The 16,751-nt window shown below is 40.8% G+C and overlaps 3 protein-coding genes across 3 annotated transcripts; 2 read left to right on the forward strand and 1 right to left on the reverse strand.

Annotated features, from left to right (window-relative positions):
- Positions 1 to 831: 831 nt before the first annotated feature.
- Positions 832 to 3,061, forward strand: LOC307227936 (chymotrypsin A-like; the record flags this gene model as incomplete). Its single annotated transcript, XM_079997379.1, has 7 exons — positions 832 to 906; positions 1,295 to 1,398; positions 1,495 to 1,574; positions 1,714 to 1,792; positions 1,912 to 2,092; positions 2,611 to 2,744; positions 2,900 to 3,061. Exons 1-7 carry the CDS (start codon positions 855 to 857, stop codon positions 3,059 to 3,061), a joined length of 792 nt encoding a protein of 263 aa, XP_079853505.1. The 5' UTR covers positions 832 to 854.
- Positions 3,062 to 5,321: 2,260 nt separating this feature from the next.
- On the forward strand, positions 5,322 to 8,770 carry LOC307228410 (chymotrypsin A-like; the record flags this gene model as incomplete). Its single annotated transcript, XM_079998057.1, has 7 exons — positions 5,322 to 5,373; positions 6,177 to 6,280; positions 6,385 to 6,464; positions 6,604 to 6,682; positions 6,802 to 6,982; positions 7,749 to 7,882; positions 8,609 to 8,770. The coding sequence occupies 7 exons, from the start codon at positions 5,322 to 5,324 to the stop codon at positions 8,768 to 8,770; spliced, it is 792 nt and encodes a 263-aa protein (XP_079854183.1).
- A 2,608-nt stretch (positions 8,771 to 11,378) lies between these two features.
- Positions 11,379 to 15,233, reverse strand: agrp (agouti related neuropeptide). Its single transcript, XM_079997612.1, has 3 exons — positions 15,063 to 15,233; positions 13,150 to 13,244; positions 11,379 to 11,684 (listed from the first exon to the last, which is right to left on the reverse strand). The coding sequence occupies exons 1-3, from the start codon at positions 15,199 to 15,201 to the stop codon at positions 11,493 to 11,495; spliced, it is 426 nt and encodes a 141-aa protein (XP_079853738.1). The 5' UTR covers positions 15,202 to 15,233; the 3' UTR covers positions 11,379 to 11,492.
- Between the last annotated feature and the right edge of the window lie 1,518 nt (positions 15,234 to 16,751).

Consider the following 16,751-nt stretch of genomic DNA (forward strand, 5'->3'; position numbering starts at 1 on the left):
TATGGAAGCTGTATCATACTGAAATAAACAGCCATATAAAACCCCCCAATACAAATCTAAAAATATAATACAACTCAAATTACTACAAGTAATACTGTGACTACTAAAATGAACCGAAACAATAGAGAAGAAAGAAAGGGAAAATACAGCTATTACAGTTATTAATAGGATAAGATAGTACTTTAATAGTACTCCAGGGGCAATACATGAGATATACGCGGGATACAGGTGTAAGATTATATATAGAGTTCAACATTTTTTTTATATTTATTTATTTGTTTATTTGTTTATTTATTTATTTATTTGAGTCATTATTTATTTATTTATTTATTTATTTGTGTGTTTGTTTGTTTATTTAACTCACTATACTGTATATAATCTTGTCTTTAGTAATAGCCATCCCAAGAAATATACAGAATATATTAATAGTATAAAGTATTAAAAGTATAAAAATGGATTTATAATATTAAATAAAGTAATGAGAAATGTATGTCTTATGTTACACTAATCTCTGTCGCAATGTAGCTGAATGTTATTCTCCCTTGTAAGTCGCTTTGGATAAAAGCGTCTGCCAAATGACTAAATGTAAATGTAAATGTAGAAATGTCACATTTCTTCATTTTAACCTCTGTATACTCAGTTGGTGAACAGCAATTGTCCTACACTATGTGCCAACACGTGTCAGCCGACTGTATCACCACCAACCATGTTCAAATGTGTGTGGGAAAAGGACAGCGGGGCTCCAGCTGTAGGCTGGGTCGGGTGGAAAGGTGGAAGTTTAGGAACAAACAGTAAGCAGAAGGCTCAGAGTATAAAATGGGAGCAGCAGAGCGACAGCAGAGCAAGCTGAAAACATGGCCTTCCTGTTGATCCTGTCCTGCCTCGCCTTCGCCGGCGCTGCCTACGGTGAGCACGTTGAGACAGAGTGCTTTAATATGAACCACAGCATGTTAATATTTTATTTTATCTGGTTCCTATTTATGGTGATTTTTTTATTTTTATGTTTCTAAATATTTTATATTCTTTATAGTGTGTACTTGATATGCTTTTTATTTTCTGCTGTCCCCTTTTTGCTGCTGGAACAATGTAAATTTCCCCGTTGTGGGACTAATAAAGGTTTATCTTCTTATCTTATCTTATCTTATCTTAATTTCTGATTGTCTATTAAGTTGGCAGAAAGCTATGAAGTAAATGGTAATTCTACTACGTGCGTGCGTGAGTGCGTGTGTGCGTGTGTGCGTGTGTGTGTGTGTGTGTGTGTGTATGTGTGTGTGTTATTTGTGTGTGTGTTCAGGCTGTGGCACCCCTGCCATCCCCCCAGTCATCACTGGTTACTCCCGCATCGTGAACGGAGAGGAGGCCATTCCCCACTCCTGGCCCTGGCAGGTCTCCCTCCAGGTAAAAAAAACATTTAAGTTACACGTTAAAGTACGTTAATCTACACTCTGAGCATTAAATACTAACTATAATTGAATCTGTCATATTTGATTTCAGGACTACACTGGGTTCCACTTCTGCGGCGGCTCTCTGATCAACGAGAACTGGGTTGCGACTGCCGCTCACTGCAGTGTCAGGTTGGTTCAGCTCAACAAATCAGCTGTAAAGCTAAAAAAGAGCAGGATCCAGCCGAGGAGACAATTACAAATTTCAATAGAGTCGGCCTCCAAGCTTTTTACTGTTTGGGATGGACGATTGATGGTTTAATTTCTCCAGGACTTCCCACCGCGTCATCCTGGGCGAGCACGACCGCTCCTCCACCGCTGAGGACATCCAGGTCATAAAGGTTGGAAAGGTAAATATCTCATGACCATAAGGTCCATAAGGCAGCCATGGACATTCACAGTGATTCTTTTTAGTCCATTGACTGGCTGAGCACTTGTAATCAGCGATCACTTCAACCTTCTCCTAAAGGTGTTCAAGCACCCTCGCTACAACGGTTACACCATCAACAACGACATCCTGCTGATCAAGCTGGCCAGCCCTGCCAGGATGGGCATGAGAGTGTCCCCAGTGTGTGTGGCCGAGACCGGAGACAACTTCCCCGGAGGCATGAAGTGTGTGACCACCGGCTGGGGTCTGACCCGCCACAACGGTGAGAAAAAGACAGGGGTCGCTGTATGACCTGTGGGGCACCCCGAGCCTTGTTTTGGAAGAGCCAATATGTAAGAACTATAAGTTAGAACCAACCAATCAGCAGCGGTATCCACTAAAGGAAGAGTTCTTGAAAAGGTTCCTCAGGGCCAATATAGTTTGTACCTTTCTGCCTTGAAACTTTTACTTTTGCCGACATCCAATAACACATTTCAAAACTTGTGTACTAAGGCAGTGCCCTTTTCATCTGCGGATGCAGGAAAAGTTGTTTAAACTTTTGCATTTTTGCAAGATTTATTAAATCCTCCCTCAAATCTCAGACTTCTTCTGCAGGACCTTTGCTGCTTTACCAATAGCCACAAAAAAAAAATCAAAAAAGTCATATTATACATAACTTAAATATGCAGTTTGTCACTGATTTAAGTTACCTACATATACAAAAGGATGAAAAATGTATATTTTGTTTTGTGTGGCAAATCATTTTGTGAGAGGAAAATTTGAAAATATGTTGTGTTCCAGCTGCCGACACCCCCGCCCTGCTGCAGCAGGCCGCCCTCCCCCTGCTGACCAACCAGCAGTGCCAGCGCTTCTGGGGCAACAAGATCACCAACCTGATGATCTGCGCCGGAGCCTCCGGAGCCTCCTCCTGCATGGTGGGTTACCAGGGCCAACCGGAAGCCAAGACCCTACTTTTCCCAAACGGCGTCCATTAACTCACGACTACATTTACATAGGCCTAAAAATCATATGCAGTGTTTTATTTATTTATTTTTTTTCAACGCTGATGGTCTTCCTTGCTGTGTTGCAGGGTGACTCTGGTGGCCCCCTGGTGTGCCAGAAGGCCGGTGCCTGGACCCTGGTCGGCATCGTGTCCTGGGGCAGCGGAACCTGCACCCCCACCATGCCCGGCGTGTACGCCCGCGTCACCGAACTCCGCTCCTGGATGGACCAGACCATCGCTGCCAACTAAACCCTTCATCACTGTTTTCAGTTTCATGTTTATAGCCAATAAAAGCTGTTTCTAACAACTCGCACCACTGTCGCTGTACTTTCATCTATTTTTATAACACGTGGTTCAGGACTGCTGTGTTTTTTGGACGCAAGGACAAAATAGTGACCACAACGCTAATCCTGCCTCATGAAGGACACTATAAGCTCCCTCACTAAATGTCAAAGAAATCTGGCATCTGGTTATTTGTTTCACTTGACACATCTGCCTAAGACTTGCCACCGGTGCATAACTTCTGATGGAAGGATCCGGGCTTTTCACAATGTTCACTAAATGCCAAATGGAGATTTTGCAAAAGTTCAGTCTGGAAGACTACTTACTATCATGGCCAGGTAGTACTCAGCTCTATCATACGACCACAACCAATCAGAGCCTGCCACACCCTGCGTGGAGCCAGTCCCACGGCTTCCCACCAGTATTTGTGCAGCTGCTCTCTTCTCTTTTGTGTGTCATTGCAAAATGCCACGGTCAAGCGCTCCCACTTCCAGCAGTGGCAAGCCATCACCACCAGCATCGGTCCCCGGGGAAGATCTCTCCAAGCGCCTCTCCGAGATCCATCCTCCATTTACCCGATTCCTAAATTGGGTGACAAACTCTAATCCTTTTTTTTTTTAATGAGATATCTTATCTGAGCATCAATGATGCTTCAAAGGAAAGATATTTTTATGATGTGAAAATACCCCAAACGGTTAGAAACTCCTCTTGAATAACTTAATTTAAAAGATTTATTGATTACTGAGGGTACAGTATACTATATGTGTAAACATGAAGGGAAATGACTATTGGCCCAGGCACAATAAATTAAACATATTTTTATGTAGGTATACATACTACTGTCAATATTATTTTAAAAAATGTGTTGGATGTTTTGCTAATAATGAGAAAGGACAAAGGTCTTAGCGCATTGAGGCAAGTTTGTTTGGTCAGTTTATGGTGCACCCACTTTGCACAAAATGGTTATTCAATTACATTGAAGTTACTTTGGGAATGACACACAATCTGACTCTTCCCTCTTTGCAGACATGTGCATGAGTGGGAGAGCATGTGTCACATGGTCACCAAATAAAGTCATTAAAAAAAAAAAATTGTTTTCTTTTTATTTTTGCTTAAGTGATGGAAATGACGCCACTTATTGTAATAAATCTAATGTCAGGCATACATTGACTCTTTTTGGACATAAATATATTAAATATGGTATATTATGTTGTACAAATATGTTACTGTAACATATTTTGTCATTCAAATATTAAGCGAACGATTAAAACTCTGTGCCTGGGAGAAGGACAAATTCAACTAAGGAATGCTAAACGTTCCAAAGGTTCTAATGTGATTTTGGAGTGAACTCAAGACATAAAGAGGAAACAACTTGCATTCGCACTCTTCTCTCAGATCTGCCCTCTGGGCACAAAATGTCTACCAAAATAATTAACATTATATCTTGCCACAATGGCCAACATTTACATCTCATTCTTAATTCTGCACTCAGGATCAGTTAAAAGGCATTAGGTTGTTGCAGAACTTACATATTGTATGCACAGGGGCTGAAATAATTTCCATTTCACTCTGGCACCATAACGGCCTACATTAGGCTTTATGTATAATCTGTATGTGCTGGGAAATTAGCTGATGTTTATAACTGTAAGACCTTGACTACAGAACAGTGCAGGGTCCTCCTATAGTGACAAAAATAGTTTGGAAGTAAATAATTATACTCAATACCGAAATAATAATGGTAATTCCATTATGTTGTTGCACATTCTAACATCAATAATAAAATACAACAATACAAATGTATTTTAGAAATCATAAGAAAGCTAAATTATCCTAAGTTAATTATACTTCATTATCGTATAGTATTTTTCTCATCACTGGGGAATACAGGACTATGATTAAATACAGCTTAATGAAGACATACAGACAGACATATAATCCTGTTTGAAAAATTGTTCATGGTTATGTGTGGGGGAGGAAAAAGGTGTTTTTTGCAACAAAATAAAAAAGAAGAACGCATACTGAACCACTTTAGCAGTGTTGAAGTGCAAAAGTGACATATTTCAGACTTACATCTGACTAAATCACACGCCTTTTGGGCTTGGAAAAGTTGCGTCATGACATGCAAGGTGTGTGAAGTCCCACATGCAGGAGATAAGATGTCTCCGTCCTGGTCCCGTCCTCCCATATAAAGGCTCTACAGAGACCCAGACTGATCCAAGCCGAAACCATGAACGCCCTGTGGATCCTCTCCTGCCTCGCCTTTGCTGGTGCAGCCTACGGTGAGTACACTGGTCCGACGCTGGTCTAGAACTGGATTTGGGCCGGTCTAGAACTGGTCTCCATGTCACTGGGACACTGAAAATTAACTAATCAAAGCCATAATCCTTATTCATATTCAGTCCTAAAAAGAGTTTTTAAAATTGTATTTTAAGTACAGTACATGGAAGGTTATTCCCCATGTTGTATCCATTGCAATTTTCTCTTTTATTTATAATTATTTTATACAAAATTGTTAACTATGATATAAAAAAAAACAAAAAACAGATTCAAGGGGATTCTGTTTGTACTTTTAAATTATTTTTATGATAAAAAAGGTTTAAAATAATTGTAATAACATTTTTTTAATTTCAATAATTTCAAAATAACATTTGAAAATAGCACAATTTTGTTATACATTCTATTATGAAATTGATATAATTTAAGCAAGTACTTTTAAGTCTGGGAAGCAAGGATTTTAACAGTATGTACCTTTTGTTGTCTAGTAGTGAAAAATCTACCTTTATCCCAAAATCTATTGAGTAAAGCTGGGATGGAGATGGTTTCTATGTATTGATTCTGAGATTGTTTGTTAGACATTTTGATGAGATACGCAGATAGAATTTCTCTGAAAGCATTTGACTTTTAACTTCATTAACTTCACTAATGTTATCACCAGTCAACTGAACCTGCTTTACAGAAAATATGATGAATTCAAATAAATGTTGTATAATTTGTGTGTGTGTGTGTGTGTGTGTGTGTGTGTGTGTGTGTGTGTGTGTGTGTGTGTGTGTGTGTGTGTGTGTGTGTGTGTGTGTGTGTTCAGGCTGTGGCACCCCTGCCATCCCCCCAGTCATCACTGGTTACTCCCGCATTGTGAACGGAGAGGAGGCCGTTCCCCACTCCTGGCCCTGGCAGGTCTCCCTCCAGGTAAAAAAACATTGAAGTTACATGTAAAGTCCGTATACTCAGTGCTCAGTACACTCTGAGCATTAAATACTAACTATAATTGAATCTGTCATATTTGATTTCAGGACTACACTGGGTTCCACTTCTGCGGCGGCTCTCTGATCAACGAGAACTGGGTTGCGACTGCCGCTCACTGCAGTGTCAGGTTGGTTCAGCTCAACAAATCAGCTGTAAAGCTAAAAAAGAGCAGGATCCAGCCGAGGAGACAATTACAAATTTCAATAGAGTCGGCCTCCAAGCTTTTTACTGTTTGGGATGGACGATTGATGGTTTAATTTCTCCAGGACTTCCCACCGCGTCATCCTGGGCGAGCACGACCGCTCCTCCACCGCTGAGGACATCCAGGTCATAAAGGTTGGAAAGGTAAATATCTCATGACCATAAGGTCCATAAGGCAGCCATGGACATTCACAGTGATTCTTTTTAGTCCATTGACTGGCTGAGCACTTGTAATCAGCGATCACTTCAACCTTCTCCTAAAGGTGTTCAAGCACCCTCGCTACAATGGTTACACCATCAACAACGACATCCTGCTGATCAAGCTGGCCAGCCCTGCCAGGATGGGCATGAGAGTGTCCCCAGTGTGTGTGGCCGAGACCGGAGACATCTTCCCCGGAGGCATGAAGTGCGTGACCACCGGCTGGGGTCTGACCCGCCACAACGGTGAGAAAAAGACAGGCGTCGCTGTATGACCTGTGGGGCACCCCGAGCCTTGTTTTGGAAGAGCCAATATGTAAGAACTATAAGTTAGAACCAACCAATCAGCAGCGGTATCCACTAAAGGAAGAGTTCTTGAAAAGGTTCCTCAGGGCCAATATAGTTTGTACCTTTCTGCCTTTTACTTTTGCCGACATCCAATAACACATTTTAAAACTTGTGTACTAAGGCAGTGCCCTTTTCATCCGTGGATACAGAAAAAGTTGTTTAAACTTTTGCATTTTTGCAAGACTTGCCAAGTCTTCGCTTAAATCGCAAACTTCTTCTGCAGGACCATCTCTGCTTCTTTTACAAATGTACACAAACTATTTTACAGTATATCTGAAGAACTTTGAAGCAGGGCGCTTAGATATCCCATTACCGCATAATAGCTACACTGATATTACAACCTGGAGGCTGAAGTAAAAGCACTTGATTTTTTTTTTTTTTTTTTTTACCCGAAATAGAATTCTCAAGAGATTCAACTTTCTGCCTTTAACTACTACGGTTACATAAGATACTACTGATGTTATCCATTGCATCACTCACATGCTCTAAATAACTAAATAACTAAATAACTAAATAACTAAATAACTAAATAACTAAATAACTAAATAACTAAATAAATAAATAACTAAATAAATATATAACTAAATAAATAAAGAAGCAATGGCTAACCAATGATGTTTATCTGTATCTTTAAACCTCACTTTGACTGTTCTGATGGTTGCAGCTGCCGACACCCCCGCCCTGCTGCAGCAGGCCGCCCTCCCCCTGCTGACCAACCAGCAGTGCCAGCGCTTCTGGGGCAACAAGATCACCAACCTGATGATCTGCGCCGGAGCCTCCGGAGCCTCCTCCTGCATGGTGGGTTACCAGGATTTGGAAGGCTCTGACGTCCCTGCCGTGCTTTTACCAAACACGTGGTCTTCAGCTGATTTTCATCGACTAGTTCTGTGTTCCGACTGGGGTTCTCCTGGGAGAGCTTTGGTTATGTCGCAAAAGATAATAATACAAAATAAGTCATCACAACCATTGCAAGGTCCATCAAATCGAATGTGCTCGAGCATTAGGTTAACTCTTTTAACACATAAGAGTGGTAATCCATGATATTATTTTGATAAACAAAAATCCCATATTTTATATTTACCCCATATTGATTTGGCTGGCACTTTTTAATATACAGCCAATCAATGTTTTTCTGCGATATGCATGTGCTCCTCTTTATGCGGTTTCCATTGTTGAGCACAGACGAAGTGAAACTCAGCTGTGGTGAATCTGATAATGCAGCATAGCCGGTTCTGGTCAGTACACTGTCAATATGGGTGAGCAGTCATAAAAAAAGAACAGCACCCTCGGTTAAAAAATATCCCCACCGCCTCAAGTGTCAAAGAGAAAAAGAAAAAAACCCAATTAAGTCGATCAGAAGGAGGCAAACTTTTGAGCGACGCGACTGACCTGGTTAGAGCCGAGACGAGGGGAAACAGATTACTACAAAAAGTTTTTTTGTAGTTTCAGTGGAATTCTGGGACCGACGCAGAAGAACTTATGGATTTTTTCCACTTTGAGACCATATTCCTTGCTGTGTTGCAGGGTGACTCTGGTGGCCCCCTGGTGTGCCAGAAGGCCGGTGCCTGGACCCTGGTCGGCATCGTGTCCTGGGGCAGCGGAACCTGCACCCCCACCATGCCCGGCGTGTACGCCCGCGTCACCGAGCTCCGCTCCTGGATGGACCGGACCATCGCTGCCAACTAAACCCTTCATCACTGTTTTCAGTTTCATCTTTATAACAACCAATAAAATATAGTTTCCAAATCCAAACGGGTTGTGACTTATTCTAAATAAAGAAATTAGGGATAAAGAGGGATGGTGGTATTGTAATGACACAAATCAGTAGGTAGCCTTAGGTTCCCCGATCTACATTTTTTTTTTATCAAAGCTGTAGATAGAGATGTAGTATCTATAGACATCTACATTTACATTTACATTTAGTCATTTAGCAGACGCTTTTATCCAAAGCGACTTACAATTGTTCAAACACCGACGGACGCAGCCATCAGGAGCAATTAGGGGTTAAGTGTCTTGCTCAAGGACACTACAGCATGCTAGCAGGAGGAGCCTGGGATCGAACCAGCAACCTTTAGATCACTAGACCACCAGCTCTACCGCCTGAGCTACCATCCCCATCTATAGGAGTAGAATATGAGTAGTGTAAGAGTACATGGTTTTCAAAGCCGTGATTTAGTCTTTTGATACAATTGTTTATGGCACTAAAACAAAGACCCTTGTATTTAAGAGTGGACCCAGAATTTGATGGTTCCAGATGATAGACAAGGGATACAAAAACATATATATTGCTATGTATATTATTCTGAATAAACTAATATATATATATATATATATATATATATATATATATATATATATATATATATATATATATATGACATATAGATCTATAACATACAAGTGGACAGAGCAGTTTGTAAAAGCAAATAAAATCGATTCAGTGTTTTCTGCAACAAATATGGCGTGCTTTGTAAATGTCTGGATAATATAATAATAATAATTGGATATGGTGTTGGTGTCGCTGCCGCCGCGGGACATGTTCGACAAAATGAATCCGGAGAATATCCCAGTAGCTTTGGAACGATTACAATATTTCTGGAAGAGAAATGCAATGGCGAGGAAACAGCAGCTAGTTATGAGATTGGACAGCGGACCAGAACGCTCCATCATGTTCACACGTCCCAAATATCTATTTTTAAAATTGGATCGTATTATATATATATTTTGTTTTATTTTACCCTTCCCATGCCCTTCATGCCCCTTCGCTACGCTATGATTAGACTCATCGTATGACTTGTAGCTTTCTGGGTGGCACATGGCTCGCAGCGTCGACACTGCGTGCGTGTTTATCAGCGACTCTGTTCTGGAAACAAACTGAGGGCAGATGTTCCCTTCCCAAGATGCGCTCGCATCAACTTATGGTGTTTTTTTGTCCTACAGTATCCAATGATCCTGTCAGCTGGCTGACAACATGTGTCATTAAAAAAGTCAAACAAAAGCCCCATTGTTGTTCTCTTCTAGAGCCGAACTGTACTGTACGCTATGTGAATTATGCTGCTCCACGGTGACTGATGGGAGCGCAGATTGCTGATTTCAAGCCAAGCCCTAAAGGACGTCTCAGGCTTATTTTGATTCACACCCATGCTCCAAAGTTTGTGAACCTCTCAGCATGTGATGCGTTTTGTTGTTCTGCAAATTTTGGGAAAAAATAAAAAGAGAGGGATTTGTATTCTTTGGAATTTCAGGTTAAATCTGAATAAATGTACTCTATGTCAATGAAAAACATGAAATTAAGTATATTTTTACAAAGGTAGAATTTCAGGAACTTCAATCTGGTAAATTATGAAATTAAAGAGTGCACACTCTTTCTTTAATTTGGGTATTCCTTCTTATATCTTATTTCACGAAGGGGTTTTGGTGCTTTAGGTAGTTTAGGTTAAAAAAAAAGGAATTTGGATTCTATGGAATGTCAAGTTAAATCTGAATAAATATTATGATTTGTCTGTGAATTAAAAACATTTTAAAAATGCATATTTGACAAAGGGTTTGACAAGGGAACAGGTTTGTGTTATCCCAATATTAAAAAGACAAACAAGGCAAAGGCCTCTCAACATTCCGTGACACTATGAATTCGGAGACGCCGTTTCGGCTCAAACTTGCATCATTTTCTGCACAGCGGACAGTGCAGCCCTCACAGTGTGCGTGTTGTGCTCTGCTCGTTGGGCCACAGGGAATAGAACCCCCACCAGACAGCGTTATCGCTGTCATATGGACCCTCGGGAGCATTGACCTTTGAGGACACGGTGGGAAATTATTTTGGCACCGAAGGGACTTAAAGGGCTATTATACTATACATCTTGTTTCACAGGGGGGGGTGGGGGAGGTGTGGGGCGTGGATGAAGGGACACCACATCACAGGGAGTCGCGCTGTTATTCCCACGATAACTCAGCCCCGGGGGCCACTCTGTGGAACTGCAGGAGCGTGGAGAAGGACGCCGCCGACGAAAGGGGGTGAGCTCAATCCAGCGTCGCCCAAACTCAGTGACCCCAGACAATTCAAATCGCTCTCATAAATCGTCGACTATCAAAAAAAAAAAAACCCTGCCTTGTCTGATGCAGCAGTTACACGACACCTTTACCTTTACTTCGTTCAACGATATCACATTCCACTTTGGGTTTGTTTTTGTTTTTTTGTTTTTTATTTTTTACTCAACAACCACTCTTTACATACACACACAGCACACCAGGGACAATCTTCGAGAAGCAAAAATGCTGATGACGCTTATCACACAATCCATTGTAAAACTGTATTTGTATAATGTTTCACTCCCATTCACACCAGGGGGCCACGTGAGCGCGATTCCTCGGGCCGATGTCCGATTTGGGGGCGGATCGGGGTCCGGGGACACTAGGTGCGTCGGCGGGTGCAGGCCTGGCCCACGCGGCGGCAGTAGCAGATGGCGTTGAAGAAGCGGCAGTAGCAGGTGTCGCAGGGGTCGCAGCAGGGCAGCTGGTGGCCCAGGCACGACTGCTGGTGCGGGATGCAGCGGCGGGGTGAGCGCATGGCGCGGCTCTGCAGCTGCACGGCCTCCGACACGTCCTGCGACGGGACGCGGAGGGAGTCGGTGTTAGTGTGTGATATGGGTCATGAGTTTGGTTCTACTGTGGGCTTCGTCCTTTATTGGATCATATCTCATATATGATCATCTATGATCGTACAATATATGATTTATAGACAGGCAGACAGACAGACAAACAGATAGATAGATAGATAGATAGATAGATAGATAGATAGATAGATAGATAGATAGATAGATAGATAGATAGATAGATAGATAGATAGATAGATAGATATTTGGCAATATACAGTAACAAAAATAACATTAAATCATGCGTTTCAAGACTAGTGTTCCTCCCGTCTTGAACCTAACTTTGTTTTTTTATGTTTATTCCCTCCATTTCCATAATCCAAAATCCATTTTCCAAATCCATATATATATATATATATATATATATATATATAGATATACACCGATCAGCCACAACATTAAGACCACTGACAGGTGAAGTGAATAACGTTGATCATCTCGTTCCTGTCAAGGGGCAGCAAGTGAACAGTCAGTTCTTGAAGTTGATGTGTTGGAAGCAGAAACAATGGGCAAGCATAAGGATCTGAGCAACTTTGACAAGGGCTAAGTTGTGATGACTAGACGATTGGGTCAGAGCATCTCCAAAACGGACGGTCTTGTGGGGTGTTCCCAGTATGCAGTGGTTAGTACCTACCAAAAATGGTCCAAGGAAGGACAACCAGGGAACCAGCGACAGGGTCATGGGCGCCCATGGGCTCATTGATGCACGTGGAGAGGTAAGTCTAGCCCGTCTAATCAGATCCCACAGAAGAGCTACAGTAGTACAAATTGCCGAAAAAATGCTGCTATGATAGAAAGGTGTCAGAACACACAGTGCGTCACAGCAGCTGGGTATGGGGCTGTGTAGCCACAGACCGGTTAGAGCGCTCATGCTGACCCCTGTCCACCGCTGAAAGCGTCTACAGTGGGCAAGTGAGCGTCAGAACTGGACCATGGAGCAATGGAAGACGGTGGCCTGCTCTGACGAATCACGTTTTCTTTTACATCATGATGGATGGCTGGGTGCTTGTGCTTCATTTACCTGGGGAAGTGATGGCACCAGGATGCACTATGGGAAGAATTCAAGCCGGTGGAGGCAGTGTGATGCTCTGGGCAATGTTCTGCTGGGAAACCTTGGGTCCTGGCCTTCATGTGGATGTTACTTTGACACAAACCACCTACATAAACATTGTTTAGGCACTCAGAGCTGTTTTAGTGTAACAAGGGGGCCTACATAATATTAGGCAGGTGGTTTAAATGTTGTGGTTGATCTGTGTATATAATGTATATCTCTTAGTGTGATGCCCTTGGCACTCTTAAACCAAATCCAATCATGTGTACAAAAACAGAACTTGTTTCCATGTGTCACATCAGTGGCAACCAGTGGGGACGGGGGGCGGGGTTTGGCCAATGCTCACGCTAACACCATAGTCCCACCTCGTCATAAGATTCTGCCTCCATCATCAACTGCTCCTCCACCGACTCCACGGCCTGGTGGAGTGCAGAGTCCTCCCTGGGGGCCTGGGCCTTCACTGAAATAATAAAAATAAACAAAAAAATAAATAAAAAACACGCCACACACACACACGGACATCAAAACGTTATTCACTATACAGCTGTACAGTATATACTACTACTATTAATACTTATCATTTTTATGAGTAGATTAACAGTGTATTAGAATTGTTTATGAAATCATATTATATATTGTATATTTTTTATTTATATTATATATTTTATATATATTATCTTTATTATTCATATTGTTCTCATCATTAGCAGTAGTATTATAAATATTAACAGGATTAATAGGATAGAATATTAATAGGATTATTAGATGAAACATTGAATGTCATTGAATTCTGGCCAAAATAAGATAGAAATGCACACTTGATTTGGGTGTTTTAAACAAATGTGTCTTTTTGATCTGACTATTTAAAAATAAAGATTATTTAACTGTGCATTTTTCTGAATACAAGGTTAAATAATTTTTAATACTGTGTTAGTAGATATATGTTTAATAATTTAAAAAACAAAATGAACAGAAGACCCAGCTTCTAAAAATAATTTGATATTTCATTCCGGTAAGTTAGATAACAACCATGGCATACTGGTGCAAAATTGATAAAAACATAAAAATAAAAAAAATAACATGTATTGAAGGAAAAGATGTATAAAAAAAATAATCATTGCTGAACACATTTCACATAATATGTTATTGCGGGGAAAGGTGACGTCGAAAAATAAAAGTTATCAGGGTTATAATGTGAAAAGATCACGTTATTTTGTGAGTCACGTTATACATTCAAAGATTTCATTATACATTCAAATGTGATAACTTCAATGTTAATATGTAATAATGACGTTTTTATGTTGTTACATGAAAATATCACATTATCACATGAAATTCCACAATGGCCTGTTTGATTCAATAGACTTTTATTTCCTTCTTGAATTAAGGCATTGGGAGATATTAGTGTTTTTGAGCTAATATCGATAGATGTTTTAAGTGACTTGGCACAGTCACAAGACTTTGAGGTTGTTTAGATGGAAAACATACTTTTTTGTCATATGTACTTCACAAGTTGTGCCTCTAAATGCATTCAGGCTACGTAGTGTCATTCTTAAAATACGGCGCCCAAACAGGGCGCAACTGAGTGAACAACAGCAATCTGTTTCAATCATGTAATAACGCAAAAAATCAAATTATTAGTCATCTTTTCACATTTGAACTTGATATCTTTCACGTTTTGACGCAGTTTCACGCTAAAATACGATCATTTCGCGAAATGATAATCACGTTATTATAATCATTAATAATACGAAATTAACCTTAAGATTTTGACGTAATCTTTTCATGTAATAACGTGTTCATATCATTAACTCACATTAACATAATTTTTTTTTTTACGTTATAACCTCATCTTATATTTTTATTTTTGCAATGGCATCCATATCCCCCCCCGCAGATAATGACTGGGACAGTAAACCCAGCTCCTCCTCTGTAATTCAATCACTATATCCTTAGTATGAAATGATGCCTTTAATTTAAAGGATATAAATTGACCTCCTCTTCCATTACTAATCCACTTCAAACACATCCAAAACGAATCCAAAAAAAATCAAACATAGTCAAAAATATCTAGGGAGTGAACTCAACCACCCACATACATAGAACAATATAATGAGATCCTTGTCATATGACATGAGTGTAGTGACTCACTCAAACGGGCTTCAAATAGGATTCATTTTAGGGGACTTAGGGGATTACTTGCACACAAAATAGCGCAAAGTGAAAGGTTTGAGACGTCTAAACCGTCCCAGGTCTGACGGAGAGGAGAGCCACTGACCGATCTCTGAGAGCAGGGAGGGCTCCAGCCTCCTGAGGCCGGGCTGCTCGTCCTCCAGGGGCACGTTCCCGTGGACCAGAGCGGAGGAGAGCCGCAGGAAGCTGAGCAGCCACCAGCACAGCAACACAGAGGGGGTCATGGTGGTCCGACGTCAGGGGAGCGGCTCGATTCCTAGACTTCAGCACAGGAACACCTGACATTAAATATATTTCTCGAGGGTTTGTCAATGTTGACCTTTGTCTTGAGCATGGGAAACACGCAAGGGATTAGGTTACAACTCGCCCTTCAACCTTTAAAGGAAAACCAGGACAGTGAAATTTGAATGATAAAGGATGAACTTTTAGAGCCTTAGCATTGTCCCTCATCATTAAACGAAAAATTTCAAACAAAAACAGATTATATTTTAAGGCACGACATGTCCTTGAAAGGAAAACTCAGTTATTTTTTCCATCACCGGGAGTCAACCCGGGTGATTGGCATCAGAATTGTTTAAATCTGTCCAGTGTTGAGAGAAATAAGCGAGCGCACCGAGCAAATTCAAAGTGCAGCAGGACAATCACGTCCAATTTCAAAGATTCTAATGCCAACCACTGGGGTTAATTCCCAATGATTGAAAAATAAGGTTTAGGTAAAAAAAATAAAAAAAAATAAATGCAATTTGAAAATAAGAAAATTCAGTGATTCTCTGATTATTTCAGGGTTTTTTTTTTCCCCCTTGCATAAATAAAGTGTTACATGTAATAAAATCTCTTTGTTTGATGCAGACCTGCACACCTGTCACTGGACCGCTGCATAGAAAAAGGAAGTAAAAACTTTTAGGTTTTTAACAGGACTTGCTGCTTCAACCGCAAAAGCAAAGGGAATGAAGTCATCCAGAGGTGTGGATAGTTTTAATATTGATTAAATGAATTACTCTCAAACTTTGCCGGCAGCATTCAAATCAAAGGATATGGTAAAATTGAATCCATTAAAAAAAAAAATTGAATATTTGAGGCAAAATGTTAATAATCCGAACGATCAAACTGGAATGAAGTGAACTCATAATGTTCATGTTTCAGCGTGTCATTTTGCTTTCTTTCCCCATCACCTTTTTCGCACTGTAGCCGCGCAGACATAACAACGAGTTAACCCTTGCGGGATGACCGCTGCTGTCGGATTTTACGTCCAAAACTGCGCGATTTGTGGGGAAGTCGTTGTTGAATAGTTTAAGCGACACGTTCTAGAGCGCGGTCAAGACAGAGTCCTCCGATGTGATTGGATGTTCAAAAAGAAGAAGAGTATGATGACCTTATGGCACGTAACCAATCCTCGAAAATAGATTCGATGGGACACTGAAAATCGTACAGAGCGGTTGTGATTACTGACTAATCAGAAGTTACTTCGCAGAAACAATTGAGATCCACGGGTCTCCATTTTATGTTGTTTTATGCTGTTTCAAAAAAAAATTGTTTTCAATATAAACGACTGGAGAAAAGTGATAAGTACCAATGCAGTGCAGATGTCTAATGATTAAATTAGTAATACGAGTAATAGCCTACCTGGTGAGCAGACGACAGGCACAACAACGAAGAAGCAGAGACACTGGAGGAAAATGGAGAAGGTGCTCACCTGCAGCGGGTATTGTGCGTCTCTGAGTGATCCTTCCGCGGCGATGTGGGCCTCTTTTTATAAAAGATCCCAGGCAAGGAG

This window comes from Zeus faber (genome assembly GCF_960531495.2).
Source record: "Zeus faber genome assembly, chromosome: 3".
In the NCBI taxonomy this organism is placed as follows: Eukaryota; Metazoa; Chordata; class Actinopteri; order Zeiformes; family Zeidae; genus Zeus; species Zeus faber.

Bases quoted from the DNA above. Each gene is read 5' to 3' on its own strand.
- agrp (XM_079997612.1), bottom strand. From the start codon at position 15,201: ATGACCCCCTCTGTGTTGCTGTGCTGGTGGCTGCTCAGCTTCCTGCGG. The intron at 13,245-15,062 runs GTCAGTGGCTCT...TTATTATTTCAG, and splicing joins CTCCCTGCTCTCAGAGATCG to TGAAGGCCCAGGCCCCCAGG. The intron at 11,685-13,149 runs GTGGGACTATGG...GTCCCGTCGCAG, and splicing joins AGGCAGAATCTTATGACGAG to GACGTGTCGGAGGCCGTGCA.